This window comes from Odocoileus virginianus, chromosome 9, assembly GCF_023699985.2.
Source record: "Odocoileus virginianus isolate 20LAN1187 ecotype Illinois chromosome 9, Ovbor_1.2, whole genome shotgun sequence".
Taxonomy (NCBI): Eukaryota; Metazoa; Chordata; class Mammalia; order Artiodactyla; family Cervidae; genus Odocoileus; species Odocoileus virginianus.
In genome coordinates this window covers 70,307,625-70,325,974 of record NC_069682.1, presented here as the reverse complement: position 1 = coordinate 70,325,974, position 18,350 = coordinate 70,307,625, and the positions used below count along the sequence as shown (strand labels likewise).

At 48.5% G+C, this 18,350-nt stretch overlaps 2 protein-coding genes and 1 pseudogene across 2 annotated transcripts in view; 2 read left to right on the top strand and 1 right to left on the bottom strand.

Annotated features, from left to right (window-relative positions):
• The first annotated feature begins 3,509 nt into the window (after positions 1 to 3,509).
• Positions 3,510 to 6,779, top strand: TP53RK (TP53 regulating kinase). The gene is made up of 2 exons (XM_020887204.2): positions 3,510 to 3,981; positions 6,193 to 6,779. The coding sequence occupies exons 1-2, from the start codon at positions 3,699 to 3,701 to the stop codon at positions 6,669 to 6,671; spliced, it is 762 nt and encodes a 253-aa protein (XP_020742863.1). The 5' UTR covers positions 3,510 to 3,698; the 3' UTR covers positions 6,672 to 6,779.
• The window catches only part of SLC13A3 (solute carrier family 13 member 3), a 101,405-nt gene continuing 86,947 nt past the window's right edge, over positions 3,893 to 18,350 (top strand). Inside the window, exons 1-2 of the mRNA XM_020887200.2 lie at positions 3,893 to 3,981; positions 17,954 to 18,071. Coding sequence (XP_020742859.2) covers positions 18,048 to 18,071 — 24 coding nt within the window. The 5' untranslated portion in view covers positions 3,893 to 3,981; positions 17,954 to 18,047. The remainder of the gene's footprint in view (positions 3,982 to 17,953; positions 18,072 to 18,350) is intronic.
• LOC110133372 (protein FAM210B, mitochondrial pseudogene) lies at positions 14,037 to 16,241 on the bottom strand (annotated as a pseudogene).

Genomic DNA, 18,350 nt, shown 5'->3' with positions numbered 1-18,350 from the left:
ATCTAGTGATGAAGGCCAGGCAGAGAATTAAGCTAGGGTGCTGGGTTAGCCAGCCACAAGTGGCTGCTTTAGCTGGGGGTGGGGAGGGGATTTTTTTGAGCTGAGACCTCGGGTTCCAGACAGAAGGGAGACCAAAGGCAAAGGCCCTGCAGGGAGAAGCTTGTGCAGCCAGAGTGTCTGGAGCAGAGGGGGAGATAGGGTCCAAGGTGCATGCACGCATGCGTGCTAAGTCGCTTCAGTCTGTGTCCGACTCTTCTTCACCCTCTGGACTGTAGCCCACCAGGCTCCTCTGTCCATGGGGAGAATACTGGCAAGAATACTGGCGTGGGTTGCGATGCCCTCCTCCAGGGGATCTTCTCCACCCAGGGATCGAAGTTGAGGCTCTTATGCCTCTTTCATTGGCAGGCGGGCTGCTTGGGCTGCTTCCCACCAGCGCCACTTGGGAAGCCGAGTCCAGGGTAGATGTTGGCCAACCCAGATAATCTAAGTCCTTGGGAGGCCGGGGTCAGGATGGGATTTTATTCCAACTGACACAGAAATAATTGGGCAGTTCTAGCAGGTTATAGGGGGCAGGCATGGAAACAGGGGACCCTTTAGAGGCTGTTGCAGGTTGAAAAGTTGACATTGATGTGGACTAAAGTGATTGGCACCCCACTCCACTACTCTCCTGGAAAATCCCATGGACGGAGGAGCCTAGTAGGCTGCAGTCCTTGGGGTCGCTGAGTCGGACATGACTGAGCAACTTCACTTTCACTTTTCACTTTCATGCACTGGAGAAGGAAATGGCAACCCACTCTAGTGTTCTTGCCTGGAGAATCTCAGGGATGGGGGAGCCTGGTGGGCTCCCATCTATGGGGTTGCGCAGAGTCGGACACGACTGAAGCGACTCAGCAGCAGCAGCAAAGTGATAGCAGTGGGGCTGGAGAAAAGTCAGCAGACAGACTCGATAAGGGCAGATGGACTGGGAGAGAAGCATTTTATGAATGAGGAAAGTGAGGCAAAGGGACGTGAAGTAACTTGCATTATAAGCAATACATAAAATCAATAGTGCTTAAGGACACACAGTATATAGCTGACCTTGAAGTTCAGCTTATGGGGAAAACCGTGCTCTTATCCATCTAGCTCTTGGCATGGAGAAGAGCCCAAGGAGGCCTCTTGGCTTTTGCCACGTGACAGTTCCTCCTTCATGTGCGTATCTGGAACTGTCACCAGGAGACATACAGAAAAGCCTAGGCTGTTCCATTCCTGAGATAACTTGTAGAAGTTATATGATTTAAAAGGGCAGGAAGTCTTTGATCTTCATGGCTTGCATTATGTCAGGATAATTGCAGGTCTGCTTTCCGGTTCTATCTCTCCTAGAGAATAGAGAATCTCTCTTCACTGGTTGCCCCAAATGAGAAAGAAAAATTTCTAATTGGGCATTTTGGTAGGCGTCTTCAAAAATGACTTCCCTTGGACTTTCCTGGTGGTCCAGTGGCTTGAGCCCACGTACCAATGCAGGGAATCTGGGCTCAATCCCTGGTCTGGGAAGATTCCACAAGCCATGGGGCAAACTGCAAGCCCACGAGCCACAACTACTGAGCCCATGTGCTCCAAAGCCCGTTCTCCAACACAAGAGAAACCACCACAAGGGAAGCCACTGCAATGAGAAGCCCACACACCACAACTAGAGAGTAGCTGCCACTCACCGCAACACTGCAACTAGGGAAGGCCCACATGAAGCAACAAAGACCCAGCTCAGCCACAAAAAAATTAAAATAAATAAATAAATAAAATTTTAAACGATAAACATTATTTTTTTTAAAATGGTTTCCCTTGAGGCGAGGCAGGACCTAGTAACTATTTCTAACAAAGAGAATACAGCAAAAGTGTACTCTAAAATGTTTGTCATTTTAGAGATCAGGTTATAAAAGATGGTGATTTCCATCTTGCTAAACCACTTCTGATCACTTACTCTCTCTGATGAAGCTACCTGCTGTGTTATGAGTTGCCCAGTGGAGAGGCCAGTGTGGCAAGAATTGAGGGTGCCCTCCAGGCAATACCAGGGAGGAACTAAGGCCCTCAGATTAACAATCTGTGGGGAACTAAATCCTGCCACTAATCAAATAGTCATATAAGCAAACAAAAAGGCAACACAAAAGAGAGATTCACAGGGACTCCAGGAATTATTAAGTTGGGTTTTCCCTCCTATGAGAAGTCAGAGAGGGCTTCCTGAGGAAATAACATTTGAGCTGGAAATGGAAAGATGCCTAGATGAGTTTAGGCAACCAAGAGAAGGAAGAGCACTTCTGATGTGGGCAATAGCAGGTGCAAAGGCCCCATAGCAAGAGGGAGCCTGGCAAGAATGAGACTGAGAGAAGGCAAATGTGTTTGAAGATCCCAGAGCAAAGGGGAGTTTGGTGGGAGATGAATCTGCGAGAGGGACACAGGGCCCCATGCAAGACCTCATGGGTCTTTATCTGAAGCACAACAGGGAGCCACTGAAAGATTTTAAACTAGATTTCCTATGGTAGAAGTCAGAACCAGTCTGACTATAGCAAGCCTGGGACTTTTAAATATGTTTGCACAATGGATTTTTCCAAAGGAGGGTGTTGGAAATTGGAGGAAACAAAAAGTGCCCACCAAACTGAAAAGGTATCTTGAGAATGGAAAACAAGGCAGGCAGCTCCATGTAATCAACAGATAAGTTTATTATAAGGTAACTTACAGGGTAGAATCAAGTGGACGGCAATCCAGAAGCATTTGCAGCTGCACTCTGAACCTTCGAGAGGCCACTGGGACAATTTTATAGTTAACCTACAGTTTAGGGGTACATCCTTGGAAACAGGAAGTGCATTCCTCAGTCAAGATTCATGAATGGGTAACTAGTTTTTGCAGGAACCAAGAGTACATCGGCAAAGGTCTTTATCGTTTGGAGGCTAACAAAGTTTAGAGGCCACCTGGACCTAAAAATCACTGATGACAGAGATTTACTACACAGAACAGCCATCGATAGGGTGAGCAGAAGGAACTGTACAGACCAAAGATGGCCTCAGTTATGCTAATAACCATACAGAGCAATTCAGACAGATTTGGTAACCATGGAGATGACCATATGGACACTAAGAATTATGATAATGAAACTACAAACTTGGGAAACTGGGTTTTCCAAACCAAATAGAATTGGTTCTATAGGAGCTTCAAGTAGGCTGAACTGATGAAAGGTACTGGAAACCACATTAGGCCAAAAGAAAGGGTCTGATGTTTGAAAAGGTTACCTTCCCTGTGTATGAATGAATGCAGGGACTGTGAAGTACAACTTCCCAGGATCCAGATAGATTACTGAGAGCAGATTCCAAAAGAGGTTTTTCAGAGAGACGCCGAAGCTTTCCGGAAATAGCCGAAGAGCTGAGAGGTGGCGCCGCCATCGAAGCCAACCTCAAGAGTCACGAAGGGCTTCCGGAAAGAGCCGAGGAGTGGAAAGAGCTACTCACCGGGAGCTGCCGAGGGTTTACGGAAATAGCCGAAGAGCCGAGTGGCGGGGCCAGGAGCCTTAGAAAAGAGCTGAAAGGTTGGGAGGGGGAACCACTTCCACAAGGCAAAAGGGTCGGCCTTAGAGAGACCGAAGAGGCCCGAGCATTTCCGGAGTGAGCCGAAGCAGCCCCGACAGTTTCCGAAGGCTGCCGAGGGGCTTCGCGCGGCGACGCTGAAACGCAAACATGGCGGCGCCGGGCGCTACTGCCGCTGAGCCGAACGAGGAGCTGGCGCCCGCGGCCGAAGCGCTGGCCGCAGCCCGGGAGCGAAGCAGTCGCTTCCTGAGCGGCTTGGAGCTGGTGAAGCAGGGCGCCGAGGCGCGCGTATTCCGCGGCCGATTCCAGGGCCGCGCGGCCGTGGTGAAGCACCGCTTCCCCAAGGGCTACCGGCACCCGACGCTGGAAGCGCGGCTGAGCCGGCGGCGGACTGTGCAGGAGGCCCGGGCGTTGCTCCGCTGTCGCCGCGCAGGTAAGACGGCCCAGCTTGGGGACGCGGGAAAGCCCCGAGGCTACGGGGCCCTGGCGACGCAGATGAGGGGCTCCCCTGCGCTGCAGGGTTGGGGGGGGGGGGGGGCGAGATTTTACTCAGTTTGTCCATTTGTACCTTCTTCAAGGCTTTCCATTAAGAAATGTCATCCTTGCATCCTTCTTTTCCTTTCATTAACTCTTAAGAAGCCACTTGACGTTGTAGCGTTGAGCCCCCGGAGCTCTTGGCGCCTGGTTCAGTTCCCGACTCTTCCACCCTTACTCAACGTTGAGCATGTCTTTTCACTGCCCTGAGCCTCAGTTTCCCCATCTGTACAGTCTCAACTTTCGACCACTGTTATTTTTATATTAGTTACTTTTAAGAAGCAGAAGTATTTACAAGTACTTGTCCAGGAGCCAGGGTCTCTGGGTTCACACAGTCTGGCTCAGTTCAGTCGCTCAGTCGTGTCTGACTCTTTGCGACCCCATGGACTGTAGCACACCAGGCTTCCCTGTCCATCACCAACTCCCCGAGCTTGCCCAAACTCATGTCCATCCAGTCGGTGATGCCATCCAACCATCTCTTTCTCTGTCGTCCCCTTCTCCTCCTGCCTTCAGTCTTTCCCAGTAGCAGTGTCTTTTAAATGAGTCAATTCTTCACATCAGCTGGCCAAGTGTTGGAGTTTCAGCTTCAGCATCAGTTCTTCCAATGAATATTCAGGACTGATTTTCTTTAGGATGGACTGGTTGGATCTCCTTGCAATCCAAGGGACTCTCAAGAGTCTTCTCCAACACCACAGTTCAAAAGCATCAATTCTTTGGCACTTAGCTTGCTTTATAGTCCAACTCTCACATCCATACATGACTACTGAAAAAACCATAGCTTTGACTAAACACTATTTTGCACCATGACCATAAACCTTTGCCTCTGTTGAGAAACAAGGTTCAGAGGGGAGAAGTAACTTGCTCAAGTTTACACAGTTAGTAAGGCTTTCACCCCCTATCCCTCTGACTCAGCAACACTGACTTTTCACTTTTACACTTTCTATCTTTGTTTCTTTCATTGGTAATTTTTTAAGCATCTACTGTACACCAAGACATTGTTAGGTGTTGGGAGATCTGGAAGAAATTCAGTTGCCAACAAGAACACTGTCTCTGCCCTTTCTTGGATTTGCATAGTTATGTATGCGTTCTTATTTCCTATTTTCACCCTTTCCAGGAGTTAAGTTCTATTAAGCAGGACCTCAGTTGCTTTGTTTCCTGCTGTATCTCTACACGTTTGTCTCTAGTATCTCAAAGTGTCTTGAGTGTGATTGACATTCAGTAAAGAGTCATTGAATCTTCAGATTCAGTGAAGTCATTGGATTATTGGTATACTGTTCTCATGTTATAGAGGCAGAAATGGAGGCTTAGAGAAACGCATGTGTCTTTAAAGATACACAGTTAATAAGGAAGGGAGCTGGGATTTGCACCTGTCCTTCCTCTCGGTAAAGATGCATCTCTGAGCCAGCATGCTGCTTGGCCTCCTGCTTGTGTCCTTGTCGGGAAACTGCTTTCATATGTTTGAACATATGACTGTTGGTGCTTACCCTTCTGGCTCTATTTGGATTTGTATTTTAGGGAAGAAGTATGACAGTGAAAGTGAAAGTCACTCAGTTGTATCCGACTCTTTGCGACCCATGGACTACACAGTCCATGGAATTTTCCAGGCCAGAATACTGGAGTGGGTAGCCTTGTTTCTTCTCTAAGTGATCTTCCCAACCCAGGGATTGAACCCAGGTCTCCCATGTTGCTGGCGGATTCTTTACCAGCTGAGCCCCCAGGGAAACCCAAGAATACACTTGAGTGGGTAGCCTATCCCTTCTCCAGTGGATCTTCGGGACCCAGGAATTGAACTGGGTTCTCCTGCATTGGAGGTGGATTCTTTACCAGCTGAACTGCCAGGGAAGCCGCAATATGACAAATGAAGTTCAATCACAGTGGGTGGAAGGGAGGAGGGAGTTTTGGCTGTGCTGACCTTAGCTGGGGTGGTCTAAGCATAGTCTGGCAGGAGAAACTTCCAGAGAAGGAAAGCTGTGCCATTCTGCAGTATTCCTAAATTTTTTCCCCCAAATATGCAGATACACACTGGAAAATTTGAGCTAGAAAATTAAGCTTACTATTAAGAAAAAAAAAAAGTATCTAATTCAATGACCCCCTTATATCTTGGTTACAGGAATATGTGCCCCAGTTGTCTTTTTTGTGGACTATGCTTCCAACTGCTTATTTATGGAAGAAATCGAAGGCTCAGTGACTGTTCGAGATTATATTGAATCCACTCTGGAGACTGAAAAATCTCCCCAAAGTCTCCTGGGCTTAGCCAGGACAATTGGGCAGGTTTTGGCTCGAATGCACGATGAAGACCTCATTCATGGTGACCTCACCACATCCAACATGCTCCTAAAACCCCCCCTGGAGCAGCTGAACATTGTGCTCATAGACTTTGGGCTGAGCTTCATTTCAGCACTTCCGGAAGACAAGGGAGTTGACCTGTACGTGCTAGAGAAGGCCTTCCTCAGTACCCATCCCAACACTGAGACTGTGTTCGAAGCCTTTCTGAAGAGCTACTCCACCTCCTCCAGAAAGGCCAAACCAGTGTTAAAAAAATTAGATGAGGTGCGCCTCAGAGGGAGAAAGAGATCCATGGTAGGCTAGAAGAATTCTCTTTGTGACAACCACAAGCAGGAAACTGTTCACAGTACGTTTGAAGGAAGGCTATGAGTATAAGATTCTACCTAAATAAAGATGGTCGGGTAATTTTCAGTGCTGCGATCGTGCTTGTTCGGCATTACCACCTGCAGTTCACTGTTCTCACTCACTCTGTATATGTCTGGCAGGACTGGGCATTCAGAATAAATCTCAGGCTTTCTCTGCAGTTGTAAGGCGTACACCTCAGATTGAAGGGCGTGACGTTACAAAATGCTGAACCGCATGCTGAACCGCATACTGAACCAGTGAACCACACTGAACCACTTTTCAGTCCTGGAGAGACTAGGACAGAGCCTCAATTGGTGGCAGTGTATCTTTATCAGCTCTCTAACCCAGCCTTTTTTGTTGTTGTGTTCATGACATAGTCTTGAAACCAATACAATGGGATGCAACCAGCATATTAAAAAAGAAATGGAATCAAAGATTAGAAAATATTAAAGTGCATTATATGTAGTATTGTAAATATTGTTTTATGAAACTTGTTTCAAATGTGTATATAGACAACAGTACATACTAAGTTTTGGTGTAAAATACAGTTCTTTTTGAGAGTATGGTAAACAAAATGAAAAATGCTGCTTAACTCCACTTATCCTTTAAGAAATGAGATGCTGGCTATGACACGTGTTTAAATTACTTTATTATGTATTGGCATTATATCACACTGTTTTTCAAAGAATACCAAGGCCACAGAGGCTGGCCATAATTTTTTCAATGAATATTCTCAACGAGACTGCAGGCTCATTCCCCAGTTTCCTCTGCCTTGTGGAGGGAATGGTTGACCCATGTGTGCAGGCGTTACGTCAGCAGATACCTAGTATTCGCTGTGTGCCAGGCAACGGAGACAGAGGGGACGTGAACCACTCGGGAAACAAACTAAGTACCTAAGACAGTTTCAGACAGTGATGAGGGCTGTAAATGATGCTGAGATCCCAAGTGACCGCGAGGAGTGCACGCGGTGGGAGTGGCAGGAGTGGTCAGAGAAGCCTCTGATGAAGTGACCTTGGAGCTAAGACATGCCCGAGAACCAAGAGATGGTGAATGGAGCATGATGTACCAAGTTGGTGAAGGAGGAACTTCCTCAAGGGACAGCAAGGCCAGTGGGACTGGTTGGCAGCCAAGCAAGGAGAAGCGGGAGGTGAAATCAGAGAAGTGGGTAAGCGCTGGGTCATTCCAGGCCTGGTAACAAGACTGGGTTTTTATTAACGCAACTCAGGAGGTTTTAAACAGGGAGCATCTGATTTGTGTTGTGAAAGGGTGGCATCAGTAGAGGAAAGACCCTATGGAGTCAGAGTGAGGGCAAGAGAGCAGCGAGAAGGTGGAGCCTGTGATGATGGTCGACGGGTGGATGATCAGCCACGTGACATGCTGGCCAGCAGCTGGGGGAGGTGTCAGCAGCAACAGGGAGGCAAAAACTGGCCTCTGCCGTCGGGGAGAAGGAGATAACCAGAGACTGGAGAGATGTCTACCTGTTCCCAGGAGGAGCATTCCACCTTCTTCCTCAGCCCGGGCTGGGAAACAAGGGTGAACAAGCCTTCCTGGGGGATCAGTGGATTCCCCTCCTAGTTCAGTGTCTCACAGAGGCTAGGCTAAGGATCCCTCTGCGATCCCAGCTCCCTCGAAGTCCACGTGGGGACAGCCTGTGCTTTGCATCAGTCAGCCAACAGCACCAGCAGCCATGTGTGAATTCCCGCTGGGATCCCCCCGCCCCCCAGACAGGTGTTCAAACCTCCATTTTACAGATAAGGAAACACTGAGCAACGTGGAGTATGCTGTGCTCGGATCACAGTAAGCAACCGACCTCGGATTCAAACTCCCATTTGCAACATCAGTTAACTGTTTTGAGCAGTTAAGTTCTTTGTGTACATCGCCCCGTCTTCAAGGGAAGGCAGCTGAGGCACAGAGAAAGTCAGCCTTGCTCCAGGTCACGCAGCGAATGAGTGGCAGAGCTGGGGCAAGGTGCTGTGACAGAGGTGTCCAGCAAAAAGGACACAGGCCACATCTGGAGAACTGGCCGGTCCGGGGGCCACAGGATGGAGTTACCCAAACCTCGCCTGGCAAGTGCCCCGTGCAGGCGAGCTCCTGAGCCATCTGAGCTGCCCTCGGGGAAGTGGGGGTGCTGGTGAGGCCCGTGGGCTGTAGTCTGCTGTGACTGAGGATCAGCTGTAACTGAGGATCCTGTAACAGGATCAGCTGTAACTGAGGATCCTGTAACTCAGGATCAGCTGTAACTGAGGATCCTGTAATCAGGATCAGCTGTAACTCAGGAGTCTGTTGTAACTCAGGAGTCTGCTGTAACTCAGGATCCTGTAACTCAGGAGTCTGCTGTAACTCAGGATCCTGTAACTGAGGATCAGCTGTAACTGAGGATCCTGTAACTCAGGATCAGCTGTAACTGAGGATCCTGTAACTCAGGATCAGCTGTAACTGAAGAGTCTGCTATAACTCAGGATCAGCTGTAACTCAGGATCCTGTAACTGAGTATCCCGTAACTCAGGATCAGCCTGGATCCTGATGCCGCTTCCCATACGATCTCCTTTACACTGACAGGCACCTGGTTTGTGGCCCACAGTTTGCCGGGTTGATTGTTTAAAATATCACGTTCAAATATTTGTCTCAGTTACTGAGTCTTGGGGGCCCTAGGCAAGCGCTGCTCTGGCCTTGCACTCATCCTTAACTCATAACTCCACTGTCATCAACCGATGGAGACCCTGACTGAGTGCCCATGTCCTTGTAAGGGCCTGCCCCAACCCTCTTTTTGGGAACTAGGACTCTCTTGTGTCCTGAGTTCAGGGTCCTGCAATTCCAGAGGACTGAATTCCCCTTGGCCTGAACCCAGTGACGTGGCTCTCCTTTGCCACTAGAGGTCACAAGTTTCTGTCATTCTGGGTGCAAAGACGTTAAACTTCCTGCCCTTCCAGCCTCTCTTCCACTTCCTTCTCCCTTCCCCTCCCCCTGTCCTCCTCCCACACCCCCTTATCTTCTTCTGCTTCCCTCTTTTCTTCTCTCCATTGAATTTGTTCATTTATTCACACAACACCTTAGCTGAGTGTCCAGATGTGAGTGCCATGCTGATCACTGGTCGCTCAGGATCCTAGAGAGCAAGACGGATCAGAGGTGGGGGTGTCTGGTTCTCTCCTTCCTTGATTTTGTCATCTGTTCTCACTCACTAGGCATTTACCAAACGTGTTGGCTGTGTCTGGCCAGATCCTGAAGAAGCTACGATGACTAGGGAGTCCCCCTACCACCTTGGAGGACCCCCTTCACCTCTCCCAGCACTGCTGCAGTCAGTGGTTTCCCCACTGCCCCCCCCCCACCCCCGACACACACACACACCCCGTTCTGCCCTGGCCTCCTGTGTTCTTCCTCACTCAGCAGTCAGAGACACCCTTGTAAAGCCGGAGGATGCCACTTCCCGCTTCAGAAGTGTGATGGCTTCCACCACATGTGTCCTTGCTCACCAGCCGTGGGGCTTGGGACCATCTCATTGCCCTTCTGTGAGCCTCCATGTCCCCGTCTGTAAAATGGACCAACAGTGGTGCCCTGCTGTGGGCACTCTCCTGGTCAGCATCCCCAGGAAGCGATGCAGGTTAGCGTGTAGGATGTTTACTAAGGTGTCAGCCTCCACGGAAGGGGAGTGGAGGGAGGGCGGGCAGAGAAGTGCGGCTGAGATGCAGGCCGACAGCAGCCCCAGCCAGCCCTGGGGGGTGCTCTGTAGCTGCAGTGGCCCTGCACAGATGTCCCCGGGCGGCCTTCATAGCCCCGCATCACCCAGATGTGGGCGGGCCACCCTGAGAGGTCTGGGCTTGGGTGAGGCCACTCTGCTTGCGATCAAGGCCACTTGATCCCTGAAGGGAGACAGTTGACTGCTGCCTGCTGACTGCATCTTCTTTCTTGAGGGGGCCTGGGTCACACGTCAACGCCCTCCCATAAGCATCAGTGAAATAGAGTGCTACCACAGTGCTTGGCATTGTTCAACAGCAATGAACTGTATTTTTGTTATTACTATGTAAGTTTTATTGCTACTGTTTTTAGAGACGGACAAACAGGCAATCATAATACAGCATCATTTGCGCCACTTTATGAGCCCAGGGCTCATAGGTGCGCATTGACTGACCCCAGGCCTAATCTGCCAGAATCAAAATGTCTGAGGCGGGCTGAGAATGTGCATTTCTGTCAAATGCTGAGGCTGCTGTTCTGAGACCACTGCCCTATGAGAAATCAAGGTTTCATGGGAAGATCAGGAAATGGATGCTGGGGGGTGAGGTCAGAAACAATAAATTTGCTCTGCCCCTTTTACAGGGAGGAAGCTGAGGCTCGTGGATGCTAAACACCTTGCCCAGAGTCATCAGCCTGTATGGCAGAAATTGTGCCAGACATTGTCTGTTGCCTCCTAAAAGCCACCCCCTTAATCCTTTTGGACAGAGCCTTGGTTTATCCAGGTATTTACTAGGTGCAGGTGGCTCCGGGGAAGCTAAAGTTGGTCCCTGGAATAGTGGTGGGTGTGTGACCTTTTTCTGGCCAATAAGACACAAGAGAAAACCTTCGAAGTTTGCTCTGGGGGAAGATTTTGCTTCTTATAGAAGGTGAGAGGAGTATGAGAATTCTAAGTTCTGACTTGAACACACCCCCATCAACAATGCCTGCTTTTATTTATTTATTACCTTTTTAAAATGGATTATCAGTTTTATTCCCCTAGTTCCATGAAAACAATGTAAATTTACAAGTGATTTGTACACTTTGCTTATGAATTCATGTAATGCTCTAATTCCCTTATCTTTTGACTTCCTCTCCTCAGAAGGAAATGACAACCCACTCCAGTATTCATGCCTGGAAAATTCCATGGGCAGAGGAGCCTGGCAGGCTACAGCCCATGGGGTTCCAAAGAGTCGAACATGACTGAGCGACTGACACTTTTATTTTTACCTCTGCAGTTACTCTGTTGTGTTTTGACCACTGGCCGTAGGAGTCAGGGCTTAGAAGAGAACTATGCCTTGAACAAATAACTTTGATATGGTAATTTGTTTTCCTGCTCGCCCTTACAGTCCACTCCCATTTCTCCAAATGCAGAATCAAAGTTTGAGATTTAAGCCCTTAAACCTGTAGGAATTCCTGTCAGCTTTTTTGCAGAGACGTTACTTGGGATCTGAATGGTAGGGAGGCTCCTTGTGGAAGGTGGTTAGGAGCCCAAAGCCAACTGTTTACATAAAGACAGCAATACAAAAGGGCCGGTCCGGGCCTCGAGAGGAATTACCTGGCACTGGTGTCACCGTCTGGGTCTGCTGTGTACATGTGTCCTTGGAATTAGACCCCAGAAAGGCAGCTCCAACTTTAAATTGCTAAAACCTATTGTTGTTCAGTCACTAAGTCATGTCCGACTCTTTGCAACCCCGTGGACTGCAGCACACCAGGCTTCCCTATCTGTCACTGTCTCCTGGAGTTGGCTCAGATTTATGTCCATTGAGTTGATGATGCCATCTAAAACCTTTTGGTGATAGCTCAGTTGGTAAAGAATCCGCCTGCAATGCAGGAGAGCCCGGTTCGATTCCTAGGTCAGGAAGATCTGCTGGAGAAGGGATAGACGACCCACCCCAGTATCCTTGGGCTTCCCTGTGGCTCAGCTGATAAAGTATCTGCCTGCAATGCAGGGGACCTGGGTTCAATCCCTGGGTGGGAAGATCCCCTGGAGAAGGGAAATAGGCCACCCACTCCAGTGTTCTGGCCTGGAGAATCCCATGGGCTGTATGGTCCCTGGGGTCACAAAGAGTCAGACTCTACTGAGTGACTGCCATTTTCACTTTAATTGCTTTAAGGGGGCAGGGGTATAATGGATCCACTTTAGAGATCTTGAAAGTGGAGAATTTGTCCCACAAAGGTTCTTGTAAATGTTAACTGAAATAACTGATTGACTTGGGTTTTATAAGGGCTAACTAAGAAACTGTCAATAGTCAGATCTCAGTAAAACCAGGTTGATCAGTTTTCTGATTGTCACAAATGTAGTTAATCAAACCCCCCCAAAATAAAAATAAATCTGGGAGCCAGAAAAGATAAACACAAGCCCTCATGCATGGTAGCAGGGCAAACTGGTTACCCTAACAAGTGCCCTGCAGGAACCTGGTCACAGTGATCAGTGATGCTGAAGCCCAGGGGAGGAATTCCTTTTCTTTTGCCTGCCCCTGACTATTTCAAGAGAAAGTCTTAATTTGGGACCGTGTGCTTGGATTTCTATTCTTAAGGAATATCCCTCGCAGAGAACGAAGGGCCTCAGGTCACGCCCCCTTTATCTGATAAACTGGTTCAGTCCTGCCTGGGCTTGTATTCTTATTTCACAGTTGCCTCCCATTTACAGCAACTGCTAGTAATTTTCCTTTTTTAGAGAATGACACAAAATCTTTTTTTTTTTAATATAGGTAATTTTAACTCAATATAAGTAGCAACACAATGTAAACTTTGTGACGGTAGTTCTGGAATGCCTGAAGTCTGAGACGGAGTCAGTTAGGCCAAGGCTGCCTCAGCTTTCCGTAGAAGTTCAGTATCCAGATTGCTCTGAGGACCCAGGTGTCCAGAGTCAACTGATGCCATTAGTATCGGATGAAGTTTCCTATTTTACCTGAACAGAGACAAATAATTCTGACCTACTTTAATGAAATTTGGGAAAAACCAGCTGAGGCAGGCCCCATCATGTCCAGATTTGAAGGTGTGTGGGGGAATTAATGAAACATACCAGAAATACTTGTTTTTCTTCCCCACCGAAACAAGTGTAATGAATGTCAAAGTGTTGATGCTAATTTAGATCCTGATTACATATTGTGAAGCCTTAAATTCTGCTTCATTAATTATAGCACTGGTAGCTGTTTTGCACACTATTGCACGCTAAGCTGCAGGCAGCCTGACAACAAATACTGGAGGAAAGAGAATTTTAAAAACCAGCCTGATGAACCATTGTCTGTTAAGAACTTGAGCAAAGATTAAAACCCCAAGGCTTTTGCAGACAGACCCTTAGCAGTGGTCTTCCAGAAGAACATTTCCTAACTGACAGTTTTGTCTGAGATGACAACCTATCAGTGGTGTTTTGCTAACGTTCTCAATTATGCAGACAAGCCCTGTGATGAATAGCATTACCAAAACTAATACCCCCCCAAAAATTACAGTGATTTGAAACCCTAAATTTTTACTAGCAAAAGTAAATCCTGTTCACAAGAACACAGCAATTAGCCCTTGCCCCCCACCCACCACAAAACCTGCATCCTATTAATAAAGCCAATCCAAAATGTGTCATTTAAAAGTAGGTTTTCAGGTCCACAATTGAGTTTATCAAAGCTTTGCAGCTGGAGGTAATTTAAAAATTCTCACTTTCCGAAAATATCTGACAGTCAAAGGCCAGGAAACTAAGGTAATGCTGATCCTCATGGTTGTGAACAGTGATGTTCACACCCATGGATGTATGTGAATGGAAGGAGCTCGTGCTGGCTGCTATTTTTTACTGGACCAGTGACTGTTTAAACCCGAGTTTACGCAGGACGGCCAACATGCCCACACTATTTGAAACAACCATGTAAAACATGCCCAAGGAGATTAATGAGATTCCAGTGTGCAGTGACACGCCAAGAGCACCATATTTTTGAAAAGTCTGTTTCAGCTGCTGGGACTTGCTTTGCCTTTTCTCCTCTGTACTGCTGACGTTGCCTCCTGTTGTTGCAGTGACTTTGCTGGGGTCTTGGTGGCCATGGCAGTTCCCGAAAGGGGCAGTGGTGCCCAGGAGCCAGGTGGTGCAAGACTGGACCTGGGCACTTGCTTTGCCCGCGAGACTCAGCAGCGCAGCAGCCCAGCCATGTTGCGCAGCCTGGCATGGGTGCCTCTGCAGTCGCCTGCTGTGTGAACAATGCCTGCTTTTAAATGCGGCGGTGGATGAGCTTAAACCAGTGGCCTGAGATCCGGCCCGGTCAGCGCCTGCCCCATCTCTCCACTAACTTCCTCTCTGAATTTAGGACTTCTCTGGCCCTCCGCTTCCCCGTCTGTAAAATAAAGGTTCTCATCCAGATCGGGCTGGTTGTTTTATCTGTAGACATGTTTGTTGGGCCCGTGGAGTGTTTGTTTTTTTGGTTGCCAGTGTTAAATGATTAGGATGGTTTCATAGCAACATCCAGGTGTCTGACTTCTCTGGAACATCATCAGGAGATCCAGCCACACTGGACCCGCATTCCAGCACTTCCCCTTTTGAGTGGGGAGGGCCTGTGCTTGCCAGCTTACCCCAGCTTACTGCCCTATTGCCCTTTGGCTCTGAGGCTGGCTGCTGGTCACGATTTATCACCATGCTCATCCTGCTCTTCTCCCGATGCAGTTAAGAGGAGAGTGAAACATTTCGTACTTGCAGACCTTCTCATCCTCATGCTGCTCATCCCTGTAAGCATTGAATTTGCAGCCCCAGATAAGCTGATGTCTTATCTTTTTCCAGGGCTTGCACAAGCAGCTCCAAATGCAGTCTGTTCAAAAACAGACTCCTGGTTCCAGCCCTTGGTCTCTGCTCCCACCCAGCTTCCCCATCATAGGAAATGACTCCCCTTGACTCCTTTCTCTCACCCTCACATCCCGTTCCCCAACCCAGCAGCCAATCCTCTTAGCTTTACTTCCAGAATATAATCAGGAAGCTGGGAGAGAGGCTCCCCTTGGAGGAGGGGTAGAGACATGGAACAGGCTTCTGGTGGGGGCGGTGGGGAGGGGTAAGTTCCATTTCTCCATCTTGGCGCTGGTTACTTGGGTGGATTTGTTGTAATCCAACTGCATGCACACTTACAATAAATGAATCTTTCTCTCGGAAAAAAAAGTGAAAGTGTTAGTTGCTCAGTTGTGTCCAATTCCTTGCAATCCCATGGACAGTAGCCTGCCAGGCTCCTCTGTCCATGAAATTCTCCAGGCAAGAATATTAAGTGGGTAGCCATTCACTTCTTCAGGGGATGTGCCAGAAATTATGAATATACAATGGCTAGCAAAAGTAAATCCTATTCATGAGAACACGGAAATTAGCTCCTGCCTCCCCCACCCCCCCGCCAGCCCCACCACAAAACCTACATCCTGTGACTTGGACTTTGTGCTCTTTCGTTTGAACCATTCTGGCCGTCCCCTCACCACACTCCCTGCTTCCTCCTCATCCCCTTTGGTCTTGTTCCCACACAGCAGCCTAGGGAATCCTGTTCAAGACCAATTCATATCATGTCATTCATCCCTCTGTCCAAAACACTCCAGTGTTGCCGCCTTCCTCAGGGCCAGAGACCCACCTGCCCCACCCTGACACTCTCACCTTTCTGACCCCCTCTTCTCACTTGGGGTCAGTCATGCAGTCCTTCCAATAGGCAGGCATCGGAAAAAATTGTCTTCCAGTGACTCGGGGCCATTGTACCTGCCGTTCCCTTTGCCTGCCACTCTGTTCCTCACACATCCGGCCACCACCTTCACTTCCTCCCAGTCTCTCCCAAACTCCACTTTGTCTTCCGTGAGGATCCTGTGCAGAAGGTACCCCATTGCCTCCCCAGCTTTGTCTCCAGCCCATTCGCGAGCGCCTGTTCCCGTTTACGTTCACTCGCTCATTTGCCTCTTGGCCACTCTGGGGGCCAAGATGGTGTTTGCATTGTTGCTGCAGCCCTGGTTTCTGCACTGGTGCCTGGAAGGTAGTGGGTGCTCGGTAAACATTTACTTAATTGAATTGAATTCCCTCATACAAGCCCAGCCTAGATGTTGGAGAAAAAAAATCAAGGAGCCATGTGCACTTTCCTACCACTATGTCGAACACACACACACACACCACCACCACCCCACCCCCACCTACCCACAGTCTTCCCTGATGGAGGCAAGCAGAGTAGGGTCCTGGCCTGCGGCTTAGAACAAAAAACAGTCAGAACCCTGGGGGGGTTTGGTGCCGATCAAAGGCCTCCTGATGCTTGTAAACCTTGGCTCGCTGCCTGAGATAGAGGGGGTTAGGGGATGGCCCAGAATCCAGAGTTGGTTGCAGCTCCAGGCCAGGGGAGTCCATCGCCTGCCCCTTTCCCCAGGAAAGGCCCTAAGAGGTCAAGCCGCGTGACCCCCTCCCTCCAGGGCATGTCAAGGGGTGACTTATCCCAACCCCAGCCTTGACCCCACCTGCTGGGCCAGGCTTGAAAGCCAATATTGTTTTTGGAGCTGCAGAGGCTTCGACCAAGATGTCCCACTGAGAGATGCTGACCGTGGTACCACGGGGCTCAGTGAGGGGAACGGGGGAATGCACCAAGAATCCCTTCTGTGCGGGCAGAGTGGGAAACTGGTGCCCATACACCGCTCAGAAGACTCTGTCCCTCCCTGCTTTATATTTCTTCATAGTGCTAAACACCACGTGATGCTGAATATAATGCTGTGTATTTCACGCACACATCTTGTTATAGAGCTGCCAAAACAAAAGCTCTGTGAGAGCAGAGACTTTTGTTTCATTTGATCCCCGCTATTGTCCCAGCACCCAGAATGATGCCTGGTACACATGATGCACTCAATTCATATTTGTTGAATGAATGATAGGCGTGATTTTGGTTGATGTTCACAGTAATACAATACAGTGATTTAAAGCGTGTTCAACTATTCAGCAGTTGACTGAACCTCTGCTATGTCGCAGGCACTGGGACTGTGGCAGGGTATGATCTGGGCTCCTCGTTCTCACGGGGCTTCATCTAGGAAGAATTTCAAATGGTCAGTCATGCTGTGAAGGAAACAACACGGGATTTTTATGCAGAGGGAGTGTTGTCAAGTTGAGGAACGCTGTGTTTCACTAAATTAGGTAGTCATGGAGGCCCCACTGAGGAGGTGACGTCTGAATTGAGACCTGAGTGAGGAGGAGGAAGCGGCCACTGTGAGGGGTGGTAGGAAGGAGTAGGGGAAGAGAGATGCAGGCAGAGGGAGCAGTCAGTGCAAGAACTTGGCATGCTCAAGGAGCAGGAAAAGGTCACAAAGAGGGTGGCACCCGGTGGTTGAAGGGAAGGAGGGTAAGACATGGAGTTGAAGTACTCAGCAGGACTCAATCATTCATGTAAGTGCCCAGCACAGTGCTTGGCACACAGCAGGCCCCTTAGTAACTCACCTGATGACTATCATATATATATATTTGGTGCAGGGGTTGTTACCTGCCCATGTGCAAGTTCTGTGCTATACACTCACCTAGTAATTCTCTCCATATCCTTATGCGTTATACACAATTTTTGTTCTCATTTTAGATGAGGAAACCAAAGCCTCATGGAATTAAACATCTTGCCCAAGGTTGCACAACCAGCAAGTGGAACAGCCAGAATTTGAATGTAACTTCATCTAATGCAAGGTCACAGACTCAATAAGGTAATGCAAACAGATTATTGTAAGGATTTTTAAAAAGTTTAAATACATATAAAGTGCTGCAAACTGTGCCCTGCACATAGTAATAATAGATATGTATTTGGTATTATCAATGCTATTATTGGGCTTCCCTTGTGGCGCAGTTGGTAAAGAATCCACGTGCAATGTGGGAGACCTGGGTTTGTTCCCTGGGTTGGGAAGATCCCCTGAAGAAGGGAAAGGCTACCCACTCCAGTATTCTGACCTGGAGAATTCCATGGACTGTATGCTATTATTATTAAT